Consider the following 24,423-nt stretch of genomic DNA (forward strand, 5'->3'; position numbering starts at 1 on the left):
ATGCATAGCTGAGCATAGCAATATAAACCAATTTAAGTTATATCCATTGGATTCTCCTTTTCCTCACATCCCAAGATCCTCCCCTTCCTCCCCCCCCCCCCCCCCCAAAAAAAGTCAACAACAATTCTGCTTGCATAATTTTAAAAGTTTCATTCTGCATTATTGACATGCCATACCTGAGCTGCCACATGTTAGTAGTGGTTTGTTAGTTGATTTGAGGTGCCCAGGAGAGTTTAGTGCATTGCTACAGGAGCTTGTCTCTGTATTCAAGTTATGTGCACTTGGTGATGCCAATGGACTGCAATACAGGTTTTTCCACCTACCGGCTAGAAGGAAAATACAAGAAAGCCATATATATTACCAAATTAGCTTGGAAAATGCATGAGGTTGGGGAGAAAAAGGCAGTAAATCAAACAGGACCAAGCATTATCATCAGCATTTAGAATCAACCATCATGAATGAACTACTCATCACAATAAGTGAAAAGCCACACAATATTTCTTCCTCTACTCTGCCATGCCCTCCCCCCAACCCCTTACCTTGTATAATCACTGTTTAGTATCCCAAGAGCAGCTTCTTCACCAAGACTGAGATTTTTCAATGATGAATGGCTTTTTTGGGGTGGGGGATGGGAGGGAATCTCAGCCTTGGTCTTCAAAAAGGAGTTTAAAATTTTGAAGCAGATCAATGAAAATGTGATGCAGAATTTAATTGATATTGAAAAAACACATTAGTCTTTACATTCAGAGATGCACATTTCTTTGGATTTTTATTCTTAATATTAATATCAAAGTATTAAGCTACTTTGATATAACTTTGGCTCAGAACTTCAAACAAAGATGTTTAAAATATCTGATGTGCAAAACCCACACCCCAGAAACAGTAAACAAAATACTGAAGATTAAAGACAGATATATGATGCTCTAGTTAAAATGAAATGGGGGAGTCACAAAGCCTGCTCAGAAAAGAGCTCAGCTCAAGAGAGCACTTTAATAGAAAAAATTGAAAGAGAAAGCGAATGGTTAATAGAATAAAGACACCTTCATCCATCCTCTGGGTTACAGAAAGTTCACCAAAACAGATTGAGTTTTTAACCAAACCCGATTCTACAACCTACATTCAGCTATTATACACCATCCTATCCTAAGGAAATAAATCTGATAATGTACCTTGCTGAACATACTGTAAGCACATAACTAAATTAAAAATACACCTTCCTATCAAGGACCTAGGCCCACATGGCTGAAGTAGGATTTCTTGGCTGAATCAAGGCAAATGTTAAAATTTTCACACAGAAGAAAATGCTGTCCATTTCAAACTTAAGCAGACTGTAATGCCAGATGAATATGAAAATTATTTTTCCAGTAGCTAGGACTGTCAACTGACTTTCATATGTCAGTTCTCCCAGACATTGCTCTCCCAGTACCATGTTCTGCCAAGCACAGGACTTGGAGTTAGGAGGGATGTATCATGAGTAAAGCTAAGATTCTGTCCTGGACATTTTTAGTAAAAGTCATGGACAAGTCACGGTCAAAAAAGAAAAATTCACAGACGCCATGACCTGTCCATGACTTTTACTAAAAATGTCCAAGTCAAAATGGGGATCTGTGGATCCCCATGTTGACGTCACTAGGCATAGCTACCAGGTAACTTGTGGGGGATGGAAGGCCATAAGTGCCGATGAAACCCCCCTGCTCTGGGTCTAAGTGAGCCACAGTAACTCCATCTTGTGAACCTTAACCTACCTACATGCTGACAGCCTAAAAGTAGACTATGTAATGGTCAGCTTTTTAGCAGACAGCTGCAGTTTTGCTCACAAAAGCAGAACTTTTAGTGATAACGAGGGGAAAGGAGGAGGGAAAGGCCTGCTACGTAGAGCTTGCAAGGTCGAAGAGAACTTTTCTAATACACCACAATGTAATGCCTGCTGTAACCGAGGGAGGGGTAAGGGAGGACAGAACAAAGGCTTGTACACAAACAGCTTGGAATATAAAATGGAAAACTTGCTTGTATTTGCTGCGTTTGATTTGAGACATACTGGTCTCCTAGTGCCTATTCAGAACTCTTGAATAAATTTGGTTTGCTTCTCCACCCTGGTGTGTCTATTGGTGCGATGCACACCGGGCAACGAACCCTGTTGCCCCCCTCAGGCCCTCTGGACCGGCAACACCCACACCACCTGAAAGGGAGCAGCTCGGGGGTTCCCCTGCCACCCACGGTGACTGGGAGCTGCAAGGGCCTCCAGAGGCCCGCAGGGGCCCTGCAGCTCCCCACCGCTGAAGTCACGGAGGTTGCTGGAAGTCATGGATTCCGTGACTTCCGCAACGAAATCGTAGCCTTACTCATTAGTCAGGCCAGACATCAGAGATGATGTAACATGAATCACACTTTCCTGTCCCCTAACAACTAGTCACTAAAGATGCTGCAGCGGGAGCTCGCAATCTTTTTGAGTGCAGCAATCATAGCAGCAATTATGGGAGAAGAGTGGAAAAACAGATCACACACACACACACAACACTGAGGATTAGAACGAATATAAAAGTGACTCAAGTTAACTCTAGATTATCAACATTACTTTGTGGTCCCAGGATTGTGGAGTAAAGAGGTCAGGGGAATGATGGATGAGGGCCCTACCAGCATATTCAATATTAACGGACATAATGTGGAAATACTAGGGATGTAAATATTGTTTAAAAAGAGAACCGTTTAAACTATTAAAATTATATAGTTTAACCAGTTAACCAATTAAAGGGAGAGGGTTCCCAGGTACCTAGTTTGTCCCGATGCAGCCTCTGCAGACGCTCCATGGCATCCCAGCAGCAGCAGCAGCTTCCCTTCCCTGACCAGCATGCCATCTGCCTCCGCAGCCAAACCCCTTCCAGTGGCACAGGGGGAGGCCTGGGACTAATTTACCTCCCCACGGGACCTGCAGCCCCTGCCCGCTCCTCTGGCCTAAACGCACTCCCCCTGCCCAGCTGGCCGCCCCTCGCAAAGCCCACAGCGCGGGCTGGGGCTGCTGAGGCCAGCTGGCCAGCGCGGCCCAGTGCTGGAAAACTGGTTCGAGACCTGTGCGTAGGGGGTTAACGGTTGGGGGGGTTAACGGTAAGACCAATACTAACCAGTTACCATTTAATATTGTACATCCCTAGGAAATACACAAGTATAAAGTTATCAATGTTACCGTGAAGTCAACTGTACATCTATTATTTCAAAACTCCTTTAAAAAGGATGTTCACAACACTGAATGGTCAGTTCCTTCCCAAACTGCATTAAAAAAAACAAACTCTGAGATACTGGCTCAGAAGGCAACATGTGACCACTCAAAGAGAATGTTCCATAACGTTTTGTGCTTCAGTTCCTTCCTGAGCCAATTAACTATAAACTGCCAGTTAAAGCACGGAAGTAAAAACCTTTGCTGCACTACTGAAGGTGAAATGGTCACCATGGAATATATTAGGGTAATAATATTAGGGAAAAATTTGAATTTTTCCTAGAAGCCAGGCACATCACCAAAAATAGAAGATCAAAAGTTTTCATGCAGCACGACTAAGTTTTTAGCACTAACCATGTTTAACCACAACTAGAAATAATGCATGGGAGAATCACTACAGGAAGAGGAAGATTAACAAAATTACTAAACATTTTTTTGCAGGGAGAGAAACTACAGAAGAGTTTTGTTTTCCACACATGCTTTACTCTGATTACATATTTTTAATACCAATGTTTAAAGTTTTGTCTTCAATTAAAAAAAAAGGATCAAATTACATCTTTTGTAAATACGATAGTCTGAAAACAATAAGTCATTCTCAGATTTATACATCTAATGTGAAATTTGCGTAAAAAGTCAGGTAAAGATAGAAATCAGCAAGATTATCTCTTTTGCCCTAGGTCAGAAGTGCCTGTATTAGTGTTAACCCATTTTAGCTTAGCAAAATGAATGCAGAAAGTTCTAATTATCAGAGTCAAAGCTAAGTTTGCTTGATCTATTGCTTTTAATCTATATCCAATTTGCAATAACATATCTCACTTCCGATTCCATTATTTGGTTTACAGCTATCTTTCTTAAGAAAGCACAGTTTTATATAATGACAAACATACTTTAGAAGTGCTCCTGAATATCTATATATATCTATATATAGATATAGATATATAGATAGATGTGCTCTATATTTACTTCAAGTCTGTAATATACTATATTTTATTTCTAGTTCAACTATTACTTCAGTAACAATGCAAGATATATCTAAGTATTTAAGATATATTTAGTGTACATACCTTGGTCAAGTCTATTTATAAGGGTTCGGCAGGCTACTTCTGTCTCAGCACTTGGGTTATCCAACACCTGTCGACACCATTTTAAAGGAGACTCTGTTTTCTGATCTGCAGTGGATTTTCTTGGAGAGACATACAGCCTTAAACAAAGGAATTGAAAAGGTATATTGGGTAAATGTTTATTAATTCAAACCCTCCTTTCATACTGTTGTAGTAGAATATGTTTTCTTAAAGTACTTACATCATCATATTTGTTTTTTTAAAAGACACTGGAAAGAAAAGGAAGAAAGCCATCTAAACAAGATTATTGTGTTACCATCTTTGATCCCCCTATAAGGCCTAAACAGAACTACATTTATGTCTACATTAATTTAGTCTACCTCTGCGATAAATGAAGGGGGGAGGGGTAGTTCCCTTTTATGGACACCCAGCCAGCCAGTTAGCTACAAAATCCCTCTTGGTAGCTATTCTCTACTTGCTTTACCTGTAAAGGGTTAAAAAGTCTGACTGCATGCATAGGTAAAAGGAAGTGAGTGGGCACCTGGTCAAAAGAGCCAATGGGAAGGTTAGAACTTTTAAAAATTGAAACAAGACTCCCCTTTTGTCTGTCTGTTGTTGTTCTCCAGAGAGAGGAGACACAGAGCAGGAACAGGGCTGAACTATGCTGTAGGAAGCTTTAAGCCAGTTATGAAAAACCATCAGATCATACCTAGAGACTTCTTATTTGAAACCCCCAGATATGTAAGTAGATCAGGGAATGTCTAGGAAGACACAAATAGGTTTATCTTTTTTTTTCCTTATTGGCTTGTGGACTCCTCTGTGCTAATCCCCAAATGCTTTTGTTTTGCTTGTAATCATTAAGCTGGACCTTAAGAAAACCATTCTTGATCCTTAATTATTATATTTGCTCTTTTTAAATCGAGCAATAACCTAAGTTCCAGATGTATTTTCTTTCTTTCTGTTCTTAATAAAATTTACCTTTTTTTCAGAACAGGATTTGAGTTTGTGTCCTAAGAGGTTTGTGCATATGTTGTTTAATTAGCTGGTGGCAACAGCTGATTTCTTTTGTTTTTCTTTCTCAGCTCTTCCCCAGAAGCAGCGTGAAAGGGCTTGAGGGTACCCCAAAGGGAGGAATTCCCAAGTGCGCCTTCCTGGCTCAAAAGGGTTTTTTTGCACTTGGTAGTGGCAGCATCTACCCATCCAAGGTCAGAGAGAAGCTGTGACCTTGGGAGTTTAATACCAGCCTGGAGCGGCCAATATTAATTTTTTAGAATCCCTGCAGGCCCCCACCTTCTGCACTCAAAGTGCCAGAATGGGGAATCAGCCCTGAGAACTTCAACTGAGAGCCAGTCAAATACACTGCAGACCCTGCATACAGGGAACTGCAGTATTGGAGACTGTGGGTTCTACCAGAATATAAATAAGACAAACAGAGGTTTCCAGGTTTGAGTACCCTTTCTCCTCCTCCATATTTTCCACACTTATTAACTGGTTAAAAGAATCTGAGAGTGATGATTTTGATGCATCTTTCTAATCTGTCATGACAGAAAAATGGACTGACTATACTTATAGGCAAACATGGAGTATCAAGGTCCAGGAAATAGTAAAATTCCAGACTCTGGATCCAAAAGTTATAACATTTATTGCACGAATAAATCATGCAAAATTAGGTACATATATCCTCTTTATATTAACAGCCTATGTTTGGTTAGAACATTTCATCTTGGAGTCCATATTACATAAGAACAGCCATACTGGGTCAGATCAAAGGTCCATCAAGCCCAGTATCCTGTCCTCTGGCAGTGGCCAATGGCAGGTACCCAAAAGAGAATGAACAGACAGGTTATCATCAAATGATCCATGCCCTGTCACCCAATCCCAGATTCTGGCAAACAGAGGCTAGGGACACCATTCCTGCCCATTGATGGACCCATCTTCCATGAATCTATCTAGCTCCCTTTTGAACCCTGTTATAGTATTGGCCTTCACAACAGTATCTGACAAGAAGTTCCAGAGATTGACAGTGCACTGCGTGAAAAAATACTTTCTTGTGTTTGTTTTAAACCTGCTACCTATTAATTTCATTTGGTGGCCCCTTGTTCTTTTATTATGAGAAGGAGTAAATAACATTTATTTATTTATTTTCTCTATACATGATTTTATAGACCTCTATCATATCTCCACTTAGTCGCCTCTTTTCCAAGCTGAAAAGTCCCAGTCTTATTAATTTCTCCTCATATGGAAGCCGTTCTATACCCCTAATAATTTTTGTTGCCCTTTTCTGAACCTTTTCCAATTCCAATATATCTTTTTTGAGAAGGGGCGACCACATCTGCACGCAATATTCAAGGTGTGGGTGTACCATGGATTTATAATTACCCAATGGATGAAGAAAATTTGACATATGGAGAAATTAGTGCCTGATCTGGTATGCATTCATTTAGACTCTGGCAAGAAGGAACTGAGGGGGCGCTGGGTTGGCAGGGGCACATATCCGGCGCCATAAGGGCGCCACTCCAAGGGGCACCTCAGCCGACCCAGCGAGTGTTGCTAGGGTAAAAATCTTCCGATGATTGTGCACACGACGCGCACATACCTAACTGGAATCGATATGAGCAAGCACTCGAAGAAGAATATCTAGGATTTTGTCAATTGTATGTACAAAATGGTGCGTTAACACAGGATTAACCCTGGTAGATTTAGTTTCGAGATTTTATTTACAACTGATCAAGAGGTAAAGTAGCATTCCAATTGTATTTTATGATCAAGTGCATCTTTATCAGGAAAGGTCAGAGCATACTGGAATTAGTTTGAAAGGGGACTCACAGTATTTTCTTTCGGAAATTAAAGATGGATATGGAGGGTTTAAGCCATAAATAGGTCCTGGAAATGTAAGAAAATCTGTAGATATTATAAATTATAAACTTGATTAACATTTCCCTTCTGTCCAGAAAACCTCACAAAAAAGCCAACATTATTATACAATTACAAGTTAAGGACATTTTAAAAGTTTTGTAAATGTTTAATATGGAGTGGAAATACACTCGCCTTTATATATCTATAGCCCATTTACTTCTCTGTAACTCTACTGAACGAGAGCTAAGGTGTCTCAGAAACAATACTTATAAATCATTTTTAAAAAGGAAAAGAAAAGACTTTATGACATGCTTCCTCATACAGTACACATATTTTATATTTAATTATTTAAAACTGGAAAGTTCTCTTTTTATATAAACTTCTATTTTCCTGCTATGCTGTGCTGTTGATGCACTATTTTTGGAAGCTAGTAAATATAATATTTTGCCTGAAATATTCAAATCTTTACAAATTTAATAAATACTCTGATCGTACCACAAGATGTGGTGCCTATGTTGATTGCCAACACTAGTATCCGTTGAAGGGAAGAGACTTCAGGATACTTAAGACTCCCTGCAACCACACACTCTTTTTATCATTACTTCTGAAAATTCAGTGAGGATGTAACTAAGAATAACTAAGAGTTCTAATGTAACTCTACCATGGGTGAATCTCCACACATCCATTGTAGAGTAAAGTATCAGCAGGGTACCCATGTTAGTCTGTATCCACAAAAACAATGAGGAATCCGGTGGCACCTTAAAGACTAACAGATTTATTTGGGCATAAACTTTCGTGAGTAAAAAACCCCACTTCAGATGCATGGAGTGAAAATTACAGATATAGACATAAATATAGGCACATGAAGAGAAGGGAGAATCAGTGTTGACAAGGCCCGTATATTTATGCCTGTCTCTGTAAATTTCATTCCATGCATCTGAAGAAGTGGTTTTTTTTAGCCACAAAAGCTTACGCCCAAATAAATCTGTTAGTCTTTATTGTAAAGTAAGCATCACAGGGTATCTCAACCAGGTATTCAGGGGCCTTCAGAGAGAAGTGGAAAAGATGACAAAAGCCCTTTTCCCAGAACTAAGTAGTAACTTTTATTGCTGTTTATACACAAGGGACCCAGAAATTCTGTATCCTAAAAGTATCTTAAATTAATAACTTGCCATTGGAGGATTGTTTGAGAAAGGATTCAGAATATTTTATTGGAGTAGCGTGGTGAGAAATCAGTATCAGAATGCGCAATTAGAGGTGAAAGCAGTCTATGGTTTAGGCCTACACTTCTAGTGCAAGTTCCCCTGTGTATTTATATAAACAGGCCGGTGATCAACTGCTCTCTGTCCACCAAGGGCAGGATAAGTACTAATCCGCTTAGTATGCAGCAAGGGAGATTTAGGTTAGATATTAAATGAAATGTCTCACTGGGTTAGACATTGCTAACCTAGTAAGGAGGGCTTTAATCTAGGTTTGCTGGGGGGATGGAGACCTAAGCCCTGAAGTAAGTGGGGAAGTGGGATACCCGTGGGGGAAACACAAGGAGGAGGGTGCAACAGGGGAAGCCTCCCGATTCATACTAAGAAAGTAGGGCAATCGGCTAGTTATCTTAGGTGCCTGTACACAAATGCAAGAAGCCTGGGAAACAGGCAGGAAAAATTGGAAGTCCTGGCACAATCAAGGAACTATGATGTGATTGGAATAACAGAGACTTGGTGGAGTAACTCATATGACTGGAGCACTGTCATGTCTGGGTATAAACTGTTTAGGAAGGACTGGTGGGGGAGAAAAGGTGGAAGAGTTGAACTGTATGTAAGAGAGCAGTATGATTGCTCAGAGCGCCAATATGAAACTGGAGAAAAACCTGTTGAGAGTCTTTGGGTTAAGTTTAGAGGTGAGAGCCACAAGGATGATGTCGTGGTGGGCATCTGCTATAGACCATCGGATCAGAAGGATGAGATAGATGAGGCTTTCTTCGGACAACTAACAGATGTTTCCAAATCATAGGCCCTGGTTCTCATGGGGGACTTCAATCACCCTGACCTCTGCTGGGAGACCAATACAGCAGTGCACAGACAATCCAGGAAATTTTTGGAGAGTGTTGAGGACAACTTTCTGGTGCAAGTGCTGGAGGAACCAACTAAGGGCAATGCTCCTCTTGACCTACTGCTCACAAACAGGGAAGAATTGGTAGGGGAAATAGAAGTGGGTGGCAACCTGGGCAGCAGTGACCATGACATGGTCGAGTTCTGGATCCTGACAAAAGGAAGAAAGGAGAGCAGCAGAATACAGACCCTGGACTTCAGAAAAGCAGACTGACTCCCTCTGGAAACTGATGGGCAGGATTCCCTGGGAGGCTAATATGAAGGGTAAAGGAGTCCAGGAGAGCTGGCTGTATTTTAAAGAAGCCTTATTGAGGGTGCAGAAACAAACCATTCCAATGTGCAGAAAGAATAGCAAATATGGCAGGCGACCAGCTTGGCTTAACAGAGAAATCTTCGGCGAGCTTAAACACAAAAAGGAAGCTTACAAGAAGTGGAAACTTGGACAGATGACTAGGGAGGAGTATAAAAATATTGCTCGGGCATGCAGGGGTGTTATCAGGAAGGCCAAAGCACAATTGGAGTTGTAGCTAGCAAGGGTTGCGAAGGGTAACAAGAAGGGTTTCCACAAATATGTTAGCAACAAGAATGTGGTCAGGAAAGTGTAGGACCCTTATTGAATGGGGGAGGCAACCTAGTGACAGATGATGTGGAAAAAGCTGAAGTACTCAATGCTTTTTTTGCCTCGGTCTTCACAGACAAGGTCAGCTCCCAGACAGCTGCACTGGGCAGCACAGGATGGGGAGGAGGTGAGCAGCCCTCAATGGTGAAAGAACAGGTTAAGGACTATGTAGAGAAGCTGGACATGCACAAGTCAATAGGGCCGGAACTAATGCATCTGAGGGTGCAGAGGGAATTGGCTGATGTGATTGCAGAGCCATTGGCCATTATCTTTGAAAACCCATGGCAATCGGGGGAAGTCCCAGGCTATTGGAAAAAGGCAAATATAATGCTCATCTTTAAAAAAGGGAAGAAGGAGAACCCGGGGAACTACAGACCGGTCAGCCTCATCTCAGTCACTGGAAAAATCATGGAGCATATCCTCAAGAAATGCATTTTGAAGCACTTGGAGGAGAGGAAGTTGATCAAGAACAGTCAATATGGAGTCACCAAGGGCAAGTCATGCCTAATCAACTTGACTGCCTTCTATGATAAGAACTGGCTTTGCGGATATGGGGAACGCGGTGGACGTGATATACCATGACTTAAGCAAAACTTTTGATATGGTCTACCATAGTATTCTTGTCAGCAAGTTAAAAAAGTATGAATTGGATGAATGGACTATAAGGTGGATAGAAAGCTGCACTTAGGACGGAAGAATCCCAGGCACCACTACAGACTGGGGACTGACTCGCTAAGCAGCAGTTCTGCAGAAAAGGACATGGGGATTACAGTGGACGAGAAGCTGGATTTGAGTCAACAATGTGCCCTGGTTGCCAAGAAGGCTAACGGCATATTGGGCTGCATTAGTAGGAGCATTGCCAGCTGATAGAGGGGAATAATCAGTTCCCTCGATTCGGCACTGGTGAGGCCACATCTGGACTACTGTGTCAAGTTTTGGGGCCCCCACTACGGGAAGGATGTGGACAAACTGGAAAGAGTCCAGCGGCAATGAAAATGATTAGGGGGCTGGGGCATACGACTTACATGGAGAGGCTGAGGGAACTGGGCTTAGTTAGTCTGCAGAAGAGAACAGTGAACGGGGATTTGATAGCAGCCTTCACCTGAAGGGGAGTTCCAAAGAGGATGGAGCTAGACTGTTCTCTGTGGTGGCAGATGACAGAATAAGGAGCAATGGTCTCAAGTTGCAGTGGAGGAGGTCTAAGTTGGATATTAGGAAAAACTATTTCACTAGGAGGGTGGTTAAGCACTGGAATCTGTTACCTAGGGAGCCAAGTATCGGAGGGGTAGCCGTGTTAGTCTGTATCCACAAAAACAATAAGGAGTCCGGTGGCACATTAAAGATTTATTTGGGCATAAGCTTTCATGGGTAAAAAAACAAAACAAAAACACACCACTTCTTCAGATGCATGGAGTGAAAATTACAGATACAGGCATAAATATACTGGCACATGAGGAGAGGGGAGTTACCTTACAAGTGGAGAACCAGTGTTGACAAGGCCAATACAGTCAGGGTGGATGTGGTCCACTCCCAATAATTGATGAGGAGGTGTCAATACCAAGAGAGGGAAAATTGCTTTTGTAGTGAGCCACCACTCCCCGTCCCTATTCAAGCCCAAATTAATGGTGTTACATTTGCAAATGTATTATAGCTCTGCAGTTTCTCTTTGAAGTCTGTTTTTTGAAGTTTTTTTGTTGAAGGATGGTTACTTTTACTATCCAACAATGCACTTAGCCCCGCAGAAGAGTCTGTCCTATCTCGGGGACCCGCTTTCTGCCCCTCACCCCCTCCCCCCGCACGCACATGATGCAGTTCTGCGGTGATCTGGAAGTCTACTTTCACCGTCTCCGCCTCAAGGAATATTTTCAACGCATCACTGAACAGTGCACTTACCCACAGGAACCCTCCTACCAACACTACAAGAAGAAGAATTCTGCATGGACTCCTCCTTACAGTCGAAATGACAGACTTGCCTTCTACATAGGCTGCTTCCGCAGACGTGTATAGGCTGAAATTGTGAACAAACAGCATCACTTGCCCCATAACCTCAGCCGTACAGAGCGCAATGCCATCCACAGCCTCAGAAACAACTCTGACATAATCAAAAGGGGCTGACAAAGGAGGTGCTGTAGTCATCATGAACAGATCAGATTATGAACAGGAGACTGCCAGGAAACTCTCCAACACCACATTCTACAGGTCACTGTCCTCCAATCCCACTGAGGAGTACTCCCTGCTATAGCACAGGAAGAAATCACAGACACACCCCTAGAGCCCGACCAGGGGTATTCTATCTGCTACCCAAGATCCATAAGCCTGGAAATCCTGGACACCCCCATCATCTCAGCCACTGGCACTCTTACAGCAGGATTATCTGGCTATTTAGACTCTCTCCTCAAACCCTACACTACCAGCACTCCTAGCTATCTTCGAGACACCACCGACTCCCTGATGAAACTACAATGCATTGGTGATCTTCCTGAAAATACCATCCTTGCCACCATGCATGTAGAAGCTCTTTACACCTATATTCCACACGAGGATGGACTACAAGTAGTCAGGAACAGTATCCCTGATGAGGCTATGGCACACCTGGTGGCTGAACTTTGTGACTTTGTCCTCACCCACAACCATTTCAGATTTGGGGACAACTTATACCTTCAAATCAGCGGCACTGCTATGGGTATCCGCATGGCGCCACAGTATGCCAACATTTTTATGGCTGACTTAGAACAATGCTTCCTCAGCTCTCGTCCCCTAGCGCCCCTCCTCTACTTGCGCTACACTGATGACATCTTATTCATATGGATCCATGGGAAGGAGGCCCTTGAAGGATTCCACCTGGATTTCAACAATTTCCACCCCACCATCAACCTCAGCCTGGACCAGTCCACACAAGAGATCCACTTCCTGGACACTACAGTGTAAATAAGTGACGGTCACATAAACACCTCCCTACAGCGGAAACCTACTGACCGCTATATTTACCTACATACCTCCAGCTTCCATACAGGACACATCACACAATCCATTGTCTACAGCCAAGCCCTAAGACCCTTCAACAACAAAAACTGAAAAACAGACTTCAAAGAGAAACTGCAGAGCTACAATTCATTTGCAAACTTATCACCATTAATTTGGGCTTGAATATAGATTGGGAGGGGCTGGCTCACTACAAAAGCAATTTTCCCTCTCTTGGTATTGACACCTCCTCATCAATTATTGGGAGTGGACCACATCCATCCTGACTGAATTGGTCTTGTCAACACTGGGTCTCCACTTGTAAGATAAAGGACAGTTACCTGTTCCGTAACTGGCGTTCTTCGAGATGTGTTGCTCCTGTCTATTCCACAATAGGTGTGCGTGCTCGCCACATGCACCGGTGCCGGAAGTTTTTCCTTTAGCAGTACCCATAGTGGGGGAGCACCGCTGAGACCCCTGGGGTGGTGCCTCTATATCGCGCTATAAGGGGAGCTGCGCACTCCCCCCACCCTCAGTTCCTTCTTGCCAGACAACTCCGACAGAGGGGAAGGAGGGCGGGGTGTGGAATAGACAGGAGCAACACATCTCGAAGAACGCCAGTTGCGGAAAAGGTTGTTAGAGAGCTTATTCCTTCACTCTCACACTTCCCTGGTCCTTCTCGCATGAACAGAGAGCAACAATACCCAAAGTCCGAAGGTGCAAACAATTCGATGTTCATTGGGGTGAACTTCCAGCCAGCTTAAATCCAAGTTCCTTTTTCCTTATTTTCGAATCCCAACTTACTTCCTGTTTGCCCCTAATTTATATGTAATATTTTTAGCTATATCTTAACCAATCATTCTATTAAAATTTACCTAACCAATCCTAACATATTGTAACATGATTAGCTAACCAATTATATTCCACCACCTTAATTAGTTTACACCCAGCAAAATTAATTATACAGCAGACAAACAATTACAGAACCAGACAGAGACCACGCAAATAAACATACAAAATGATACAGAAGTGAGAATTTTACAACTACATCTACACAGACATAAGGGTTTTCCAGCTGTGTCTATTGATAAGTGAGTTCTTACCAGACAGAAAACTATCAAACTAAATTTTTTTTTACATATTCTAGGCTTTTCCCTTTATCTGGAGGCAAGAAGTCAGATCACCTTCCTAACAGCCCCAGGTTGCCTTATTTCAATTTGACTAAACAGGGTCTCAAACTGTCACAGTGAGAGAGACAGATATAAAAGAAAGACAATGATTTTGATTCTACCTCTATAACTAACTAAGTGATAAGAATACACCTAAATTCTTAAAGTATAGGCCAGACAGGCTTGAATATCTATATCCTAACATAGGTAACTGTCCTTTCTTCTTTGAGTGACTGCTCCTGTGTATTCCACAGTAGGTGACTCCAAGCTATATCTGATGGAGGTGGATAGGAGTTTAAAGGTTAGCGGGACGGAGTACCGCCCTACCAAACCCGGCGTCATACGGTGCTTGGGAAACGATTGCATAGTGCGAGGAAAAAGTGTGGACAGAGGACCATGTGGCAGCCTTACATATGTCCTGGATAGGGATGTGGGTTACATAGGCGGCCGACAAGGCTTCAGCTCTCGTAGAATGCACCTTTACGATAGGTGGCGGGGGAACCCCTGCCAAGTCGTAACACGTGCATATGCACGAGGTGATCCAGTGGGAAAGGCGCTGGGTGGAAACTGGTTGCCCCCTCATACACTCGGCCGACGCAACAAACAGTTGCGAGGATCTCCTGAATGGCTTGGTTCGGTCCAGGTAAAAGGCCAGCGCCCTACGTACATCTAGCGTGTGTAGGCGGCGTTCCTCATTGGAGGAATGGGGCTTAGGACAGAGTACTGGTAGGAAAATGTCCTGATCCATATGGAAGGAGGAGATCACCTTCGTGAGAAACGCAGGGTGTGGGCAAAGTTGGACTTTGCCTCTATGGAAGACCGTATACGGGGGTTCCGAGGTCAAGGCCCTAAGCTCCAAGACACGATGGGCTGAGGTGATAGCCACCAAGAATGCCATTTTCCATGACAGGTGGGACCAGGAACACGTGCCCAGGGGTTCAAAGGGAGGACCCATGAGGCGAGATAGCACTAAAGTACAGATCCCATTGCAGGACCGGGACCCTGGCATACGGGAATGCACGTCTAGTCCTCTTAAAAAACTGGAGGTCACCTCATGGGAAAAAAACAAGTGACCCTGTGAGAGGTGAAAGGGTCGCTAAATGTACCCTGACTGAGGCCTGAACTAGACCTTGGGTCCTAAGGGACAGGAGGTAATCTAGAATAAGCTGGAGGGGTGCGGATGATAGGGAGACGCCCCGCTCTCCCGCCCACCTAGAGAACCTAAACCATTTGGCTAAGTAGGTCCGCCATGTAGACGGCTTCCTGCTCTCCAGCAGAATCCTTCTGACCTCCTCCGAACACCTTCACTCCTCCTTGTTCAACCACGGAGCAACCACGCTGTCAAGTGAAGCGTGGCCAGGTTAGAATGAAGAAGGCATCCCCTCTCCTGGGAGAGGAGATCTGGGCGGAGTGGCAGCCTCCGCTGGGGGGCCGCTAACAGTTGCAGAAGGGTCCCGTACCAATGCTGGCGGGGCCAATCCGGGACCATGAGAATAACTCTCGACCCATCTGCCTTTACTTTCTGCAGGATCCTATCAGTGGAAACAGTGGAAAAGCATAGAACAGTTGGCCTGACCACCGGAGGAGGAATGAGTCCGAGATCGCCCCCCTTTTTGCCCCTGCCCAGGAGCAGAACTGAGGGCAGAGGCGATTCTGGGCGATAACAAAGAGATCTACCTGGGGAGCTCCCCACTCTCAGAAGAATTGTCGGGCGACCTCCCCATGGAGTGACCATTCGTACTGGCAGGAGAAAATCCTGCTGAGGTGATGGGCTCGCGTATTGTGCGTGCCGGGTAGGTGAAAAGCCCTCTGAGAGATATCATGGGCTATACAAAATTCCCATAGGTCGAGGGCTTCCTGGCACAAGGCCACGGAGCGCGTGCCCCCTTGCCTGTTGATGAAATACATTGTGGCTGTATTATCCGTGAGGACTCTGACCATCTTCCCCCGGAGGTGGGGGCTGAAGGCTATGCACCCCAGGTGCACCGCCCTGAGCTCCCTGACATTTATGTGCAGGGACAATTCCAAGGTCGACCATCTGCCCTGGGTTTGGAAGCTCCCCACCCCAGGTCCAAAGCGTCCGACACCAGATCTAGTGAAGGAGGGGTCTCTCAGAAGGGGATCCCTTGTAACATGTTGCTCAGGAGGGACCACCATTGCAGGTCGGCCACTACACTGGGAGGTAACATGACAACCTTGTCCAGGCTGTCCCTAGCCTGGGAATACTGGGAGGCCAGCCAGAGTTGGAGGGGCCTCATTCTGAACCTGGCATGTCGCACCACGGAGGTGCATGCTGCCACGTGGCCTAAGATTTGAAGGCACACCCTTGCCATCGTCACAGGGAAAGCTGTAAGTGAAGCTCTGAGACTTCTGAGCGCCTCGAACCTGTCCTGGGGGAGAGAGGCCGTGGCCATCACCGAGTCTAATAGCGCTCCTATGAAGTGTATGCGCTGAACCGGCACTAACTTAGACTTGTCCTCGTTTACCACTAGGCCTAGACTCTCGCAAGTGGCCAGCAGGAATTTCAGCTGGGCCTGCACCTGGGACCAAGACTTGCCCTTGAGCAGCCAGTCGTCCAGGTAGGGGAAAATTTGCAGCTTGTGCCTCCTGAGGTGGGCTGCCACTACCGCCATGCATTTGGTAAAAACCCTGGGGGCCGTGGAGAGGCCAAAAGGAAGGATCGTGAACTGGTAGTGGTCCCGCCCTACCAGGAAGTGGAGGAAGCGCCTGTGACCCTTGAAAATATGGATATGGAAATACGCATCCTGGACGTCCAAGGACGCGAACCAATCCCCCGGGTCCAGGGAGGGAATGATGGAGGTCAGGGATACCATGCGGAACTTGTAACAGACCATAAACCTGTTGAGATTCCGCAGGTCCAGGATGGGCTGGAGCCTGCCTTTCGCCTTCAGGATCAGGAAATACCGGGAGTAAAACCCCTTGCCCTGGAATTCTACTAGTACCCTCTCCACCACGCCCAGGTCAACGAGATGAGCTACCTCCTGGTCTAGAAGGAGGGAGTGCTCTGGGTCCCCAGGGGCCTCCAGGGTTTGGGGGTGGTGGAGTGGGAGCGAAGTGAACTGCAACATGTAACCCTTGGAAATGGTGCTGAGGACCCACTAGTCCGACGTTATACGGGACCATTGCACTCTGAAGGCAGATAAATGGTTGCAGAACACAAACTTAACTAGGGGGCTTCCCTGGCAACAGGCCCGGTGGCCCCCCTCAAAGAGTCAAAAGCACCTCTTCCCCTGCTTCTTGCCCTTGGCGGGCCCGGGCCGCGGGGCCAAGCGGGACTGGCGCTGGGACCTGCGTCTTTGTTTCCTCGGCCTCTTAGGCGGGGGCTCATATCTGCCTCTAGCTGGAGGAACCGAGGTTTGTGGCCTGGGTTTGTCCTTAGCTGGTGGGACATATAGGCCCAGAGTTTGCAGGGTGGTGTGGGAGTCTTTCATCTCGTGCAGACACGTGTCTGTCTGATCCGCAAACAGGGCCTTCCCATCGAAAGGCAAGTCCTGCATGAGGGACTGGGACTCCACAGACTGCTCTGACAGCAAGAGCCACGACGCCCTGGTTGTGGAATCCTTCATTGGATGTTTTTAAGAATAGGTTAGACAAACACCTGTCAGGGATGGTCTAGATCAGAGGTGGGCAAACTACGGCCCACGGGCCACATCCAGCCCACGGGACCATCCTCCCTGGCCCCTGAGCTCTTGGCCCGGGAGGCTAGCCCCCAGCCCCTCCCATGTTGTTCCCCCTCCCCGACAGCCTCAGCTCATTGTGCCACCGGCGCAATTCTCTGAGCGGCAAGCTCCTGGGGCAGCACAGCTGCAGAGCCCGGCCTGACCCGGTGCTCTATGTTGCGCGACTGGCTTCAGCTGGGCGGTATGGCTGCCTGTCATGGTGCAGCAGCGCCACCAACGCTCCAGGCAGCACGCTAAGGGGGCAGGGAGGGGGGGTAGGCGGGTTGGATAGAGGGAGGGGAGTTCGGGGGGACGGTTGGGGCGATCAGAGGGTGGGGAACAGGGGGGTTGAATGGGGGCAGAGGTTCCGGGGGCGGTCAGGGAAGAGTGATTGGATGGAGCAGGGGTCCAGGGGGGCAGCCAGGAAGGAGATGGGGGGTTGGATGGGGTGGCGGGGGGCAGTTAGGGGTGGGGGGACTGGATGGGGCAGGGGCCTGGGGGGGGGGGGGGGTCATCAGGGAACAGGGGGAGTTGGATGGGGCAGGAGTCCCAGGGGGCCTTCAGGGGCGAGAAGCAGGAGGGGATTAGATAGGGAGCGGGGGCCAGGCCACTCTTGCCTGTTTGGGGAGGTACAACCTCCCCTAACTGACCCTCCATACAATTTCTGAAACCCGATGCAGCCCTCAGGCGAAAAAGTTTGCCCACTTCTGGTCTAGATATACTTAATCCTACATCTTCCCACGGGGATAGACAGATGACCTCTTGAGGTCCCTTCTAGCGCTACATTTCTATGATTCTATATAGTGGAAGAAGCCAACAGACATTTTGTAACTTGTTACTGCAAATCTCATTGAACAGAAATTTCTATAGCCACAGAACAGAAGCTCCCTGGGAAATGCAGAGAGAGAGAGAGAGAGACTGTATATATATATAAAGAGGTGTGTGGGGGGGGTGCAGCTGGTTCCAGGTTGGGAAGGAGGATCCTGGGACTCCCAATCTGCTCCCTCCAGGTCCCATTCCCTTGGCCCCATAGTGGTCACTCCAGCCCCACTGGGACCCATTTTCTCCTCAATGCCCCCTCCTCCTGGATGTGCACAAGTTTATGCCGTGGTGAAGCCCCCACACTATTTCCATTGCAGGGGCCCTAGCCCTCATGCCCTCTCTGGTTCTAGTGCCCCTGCCCACAGCAATAGCCAAGTTGCCAATAGTGAAAGCACATGTCTGATGAATACATTAAGGAACTTGCACTATAAAATAGGCCTAAACCACAGAAGAATGCTTTCACCTCTAGTTGCTCATTCTGACAGATATCACACCACACTACTCCCCAAAAGTATTCTGAATCCTTTCCCTAAAAATCCTCCGATGGCATTTATTCATTAAGGTAATTTGGCAATTACATCTTTGATCCCTAAAACTAAAATGTAAAGAAAGTTTTCAGAAATATTCACTAGTGTGTTTCTCAATTTTTTCAGGCACTTTACTTCAGTGGGAGTCGAGGGGTCTTCAGTCCCTCTGTAAAGTCAATTTGTCAAATCAGTTGGTAACACTTCTGAAAGTCTGGCTACAAGTTTTAAAATGAGAGATTTTGGTTAAAAGATAAAAGTTGTTCTTGTCTCCTAAATGGGAGTTGTATGAAGGCAAGGAACAAAGGGATTCAGTAACACACAGTACTATGTAGTCTTTACATAGAAGAGCTACAGTCAGGGAGCATGGATTTTTATAATAAACCAAAATTACTTTAGAGTTCTTTTCCCCCCACCCCCATTCTCCACCCTCACACGTGCCTTTTTAAAAAATAAACCAAAAAACTAACTTGCAGTTTGATTTAACGAGATTTAACTTCTGCTGCAGCACCAATGTTTACTGTCAAGTATCAGGGGGTACTTGTATGATGTTTACTGTGGCCTCATCTAGACTACACAGTTAGGTTGATGTAAGACAGCTTATGTTGACCTAATTATGTCAGTGTCTACTCTACAGCCTTGATCCTGGCGATGTAAGTGCCCTACTACACCGACATAATAGCTCCATCTCTATGCCCTGGTCTACACTATGAGTTTAGGTAGGATTTAGCAGCGTTAGGTCGATTTAACCCTGCACCCATCCACACGACCAAGCCTGTTTTGTCAACTTAAAGGGCTCTTAAAATCGATTTCTATACTCCTCCCTGGCAAGTGGTTTAGAGCTAAAATCAACCTTGCTGGGTCAAATTTGGGGTAGTGTGGACGCAATTCAATGGTGTTGGCTTCCGGGAGCTATCCCGGAGTGCTCCATGGTGACCGCTCTGGACAGCGCTCTCAACTCAGATGCACTGGCCAGGTAAACAGGAAAAACCCCAGGAACGTTTGAATTTCATTTCCTGTTTGGCCAGCGTGGCGAGCTGATCAGCACAGGTGACCATGCAGAGCTCATCAGCAGAAGTGACCATGGAGTCCTAGAATCACAAAAGAGCTCTAGCATGGACCGAACGGGAGGTATTGGATCTGATCGCTGTATGGGAGAAGAATCTGTGCAGGCAGAACTCCGTTCCAAAAGACGAAATGCCAATATATTTGCCAAAATCTCCAAGGGCATGATGGACAGAGGCTACAACAGGGACACACAGCAGTGCCGCGTGAAAGTTAAGGAGCTGAGGCAAGCCTACCAAAAAACAAAGGATGCAAACAGTCACTCCGGGTCAGAGCCCCAGACATGCCGGTTCTATGATGAGCTGCATGCAATTCTGGGGGTGGCCCCTACCACTACTGCACCACTGTCCGTGGACATCTGCAAGGGGGAGTCTCACACAACAGGGAGGAGGAGTTTGAAGATGAGGAGGAGGTTGAAGATAGCACACAGCAGGTAAGCAGAGAATCCCTTCTCCCCAGCAGCCAGGAACTGTTCATCACCTTGGAGTCAATACCCTCCCAACCCTGGCTCCTGGACCATGAAGCCAGAGAAGGAACATCTGGTGAGTGTACCTTTGTAAATATAATACAGGGTTTAAAGGCAAACATGTTTAATGATTAATTTACCATGCCAAGCCAGTAGCAAGTAGTCTGGAATCATTGCAGAACAAAACCTTGCAACGAATGGGCCCGGGCTTTGGCTGTTTGCCTTCGGCTGAAAATAAATCACCCCTGTGACGGGTTGGATCACAGAAAACCCCTGGGAGCTGCCACCTGATGTGCCAAGACTACTTCTATCCCTGCTTTCCCTGCCAGGTCAGGACTCCAGCACCCTGTCTTGCTGAGCCAGACACTCCCGTCTGCTCCAACACAGACCCAGGATCTGAATTACTTGCCCCAAAGCTGCAGGTTTACCTGAAAGCAGCTAACAGAAGTGTTCCTGTCTTTAACACTCAGATGCCCAACTCCCAATGGCGTCTAAACCCAAATAAATCAGTTTTACCCTGTATAAAGCTTATACAGCAGCAGCTCAGTGATTGCGTTGGCTACTTGGATCGGTGCACATCGGTAATAAAAATTTTGGTATTAATGCCAGAAACATGATTAAATTAAGAGCCAACCCAAAGGAAAACACTGGAGGGAAAGAGAAGCTAATGACTGATTACAAAGGACACCATGGGTAATGAACAAACTAACCTCAAACTACACTAACTGAACAGAGGGTGTGGTATCAAAAAGATACTTGTAAACACCCATCAGTAATAAAAATTTTGGTATGAATGTTGTTTTGGGAATGAGAATTTTCACATGGATATGATAATGCTACTGTTCAATTAATACCTGTAAACAGACTTAAAGCTTACCACAGCAGAGAAACCATAACAAACCTGGTTTTCTGGGTGAGGGGGAAACTGAGGCACACTGCCTCATAGCCTTAATGGCTGAATGCCAAGAGAACTATAACACAAACTGCCTTCGAGATAGTGACTAACCCTCTTGCAGTAAACTAAGGGGGCAGGTGTGACACTCTGTATCTCGGGGGAACCCCTTGAACCCCATGTTCATCCTTATAATATGATTGTGTGGTATCCAATGCAAAGTTTGTCATGTTGGGTGTTTCCGGAAGGCTCGTGAGGCACTGAACATTTTTGTTATAGTAATGTTATAGGTTGTAATTTCATGTATATAGTTATGAGGCTGAAAATGTGTCCTCATGGCTTAAAACAAGCCCAGGCAAAACTCTCCAGGAACAGAAGTATTTGTGGCACCTTAGAGACTAACAAATTTATTTGAGCATAAGCTTTCGTGAGCTACAGCCCACTTCATCAGATGCATAGAATTGAACATACAGTGAGGAGATATATTTACATACAGAGAACATGAAAAGGTGGATGTTCCCTTACCAACTTTAAGAGACTAATTAATTAAGATGAGCTATTGTCAGCAGGAGAAAAAAAAAAAACTTTTGTAGTGATAATCAAGATAGCCCATTTAAGACAGTTTGACAAGAAGGTGTGAGGATACTTAACATGGGGAAATAGATTCAATGTGTGTAATGGCTCAGCAACAGAGGGGCAGTTCACACCTCATCACGGCATATATCGGACTGAGGCGTTACGCCCCTTGTTGCAAGGTAGCATGGCCTAGTGGCCAGAATCCATAGAATTGCCCCGGGTTACAGCGCCGTAGGGCCTTGACACTGGCTCAGCGGGGAGATCCGACCGAAACACGCTGAGGCTTACCCAGGGCAAGGTACCAGTCTGTCACACACACACCCCTCCCCTGAGTAGCTTCTGACCGTCTTGAGAGTTGGAGTTTCCCATGAATCTCCAGGTTCTCCGTGGGTCTCCGGGTCCATCGCCTCCTCAGGCTCTTCCCGCCGCAGGGCTTCGTGCTGGCCAGGAGAAGCTTCAGATCCCAGCAGGTTCAAGGGCGGTGGCTGGTCCTCCGCAGGAGCTTCCCAGGTAGATCCTTCCCCTGAGGCCGCCAGCCCAGACTGAGCTGAATTCCCTCCTTTTATAATCCCAGAGCACTTGGAGCATGCCCAGTATGAACGGGGTGGGACTTCCTCCATCAGAGCTACTGGTCTGATGCTGCTGGGGCTAGTGTGGGGCATGGCTGCCCCATCACACACCCTCCCCCTTAAGAGAGATCCCCCAGGTTGGTCCGCCTCCTCCTCCCCCTGTCTGGAAAAGAAATCTGCGTTGGCGTGTGCCTTACCTGGGCGATGAAATACACGGAAGTCGTAGGGTTGGAGGGAGAGGTACCAGCGCAGAATCCGGGGGTTTGTGTCCTTCATACTATGTATCCACTATAGGGGGGCATGGTCTGTGATCAACCTGAAGTTATTCCCCAACAGATGATAATGTAGGGCGTCGATGGCCCATCTCACCGCCAGGCCTCTCTCTATTGTGGAATAACGTCGTTCTTGGGGGAACAGTTTACGGCTTCGGTACAGTATCTGGTGTTCTTCCCCGTCCGATTCCTGGGAGAGCACTGCCCCCAGGCCTACTTCCGAGGCATCCGTCTGCAGTATAAATTCCTTTGAAAAGTCTGGGTGTTGTAGGAGGTGTTCTTTCAGGGTTCCAAAGGCTTTCTCGCATTCTTCCAACCACTGTACTTGTCAAGGCTGCGAGTTCTTTGTCGGATCCGACAAGGGGGCGGCTAAGGATGCAAAATCCGGCACGAAGCGGCGGTAGTATCCGGCTAGTCCCAAAAACTGGAGCACTTGTTTTTTTGTCTTAGGGACAGGGTACGTCTCAGAGCTTGCACCTTGCTGATTAGGGGTGTCTGTTTTCCTCCTCCTACCGTATATCCAAGGTAAGTTACCTCTTCTTGCCCAAGGTGGCACTTTGCCGGGTTAGCTGTGAGGCTGGCTGCTCTGAGGGCTTGGCAACACCCTTGCCAAATGGCGGAGGTGGTCCTCCCAGTTGTTGCTGTAGACTACGATGTCATCTATGTATGCTGCCGCATACTGGTCATGGGATTGTAAGACCTTGTTCATCAAGCGCTGGAACATAGCAGCGGCTCCATGTAGCCCAAACGGCATGGTTATAAATTGGAAGAGGCTGAAAGGCGTTGGAAAGGCAGTCTTCTCCCGGGAGTTTGGTGTGAGGGGGATCTGCCAATATCCTTTGGTTGACAAGTACCTCACTCCCCCCGAGCCGTTCCAGCAATTCGTCCACCCTCGGCATCGGGTATGCGTCGAAGCGGGAGATAGCATTGACCTTTCGGAAGACGATGCAAAACCGAGTAGTCCCGTCGGGCTTTGGGACTAGGACAATGGGGCTGCGCCACTCACTCGTTGATTCCTCCACGACCCCCATCTCCAGCATTGTCTCTAGCTCCTGCCGGACTGTGTGCCACATTTTCTGGGGCAACGATCAGTGGTTGTCTCTCACCTTCTGACCGGGGGTGGTGGCAATGTGATGACTCAGAGCCATTCGTCCAGGGCGGGCGGATAAAACATCCGGGAACTCCTCCACTAGTTGTTGTTGTTTTCGCTGTCCGGGGGTGAGGCCTGACCCTAGCGTCACCGGCCTTGGGTCAGGTGGATCTCCCACTAGGGGTCCGAGTTCCGATTCTGGGGTGGACGGGCTGATGAGCAGGGCTTCCCTGGTCTTCCAGGCCTTCAGAAGATTCACATGGTAGATACGCGTCTCCCTCCGTCGCCCCGGTAGTCGGACCTCGTAGTCTACCGGCCCAGCTCGCCAGACTACCTTGAAGGGGCCCTGCCATTTGGCCAGAAGTTTCGACTCAGCCGAGGGCAGCAAGAGCAGCACCTGGTCTCCTGGGCTGAAACTCCGCCCCCTAGTCCCGCGGCTATAGAGCCGTTCTTGGCTCGCTTGGGCCTGTATCAAGTTCTCCCGG

General features: G+C 46.5%; 1 protein-coding gene across 4 annotated transcripts in view; it reads right to left on the minus strand.

Annotated features, from left to right (window-relative positions):
• The window catches only part of LOC128843590 (SLAIN motif-containing protein-like), an 83,218-nt gene that overhangs the window by 30,247 nt on the left and 28,548 nt on the right, over positions 1–24,423 (minus strand). For 3 of the 4 annotated variants that reach the window (XM_054040519.1, XM_054040520.1, XM_054040521.1), the window contains 2 exons: positions 4,276–4,412; positions 177–326 (listed from right to left, as the gene is read on the minus strand). In XM_054040519.1, the coding sequence (XP_053896494.1) occupies positions 177–326; positions 4,276–4,412 (287 nt within the window). The remainder of the gene's footprint in view (positions 1–176; positions 327–4,275; positions 4,413–24,423) is intronic. The other variant, XM_054040522.1, reaches the window with a different exon arrangement.

The sequence above is a fragment of the Malaclemys terrapin genome, chromosome 9 (assembly GCF_027887155.1).
Source record: "Malaclemys terrapin pileata isolate rMalTer1 chromosome 9, rMalTer1.hap1, whole genome shotgun sequence".
Lineage (NCBI taxonomy): Eukaryota > Metazoa > Chordata > Testudines > Emydidae > Malaclemys > Malaclemys terrapin.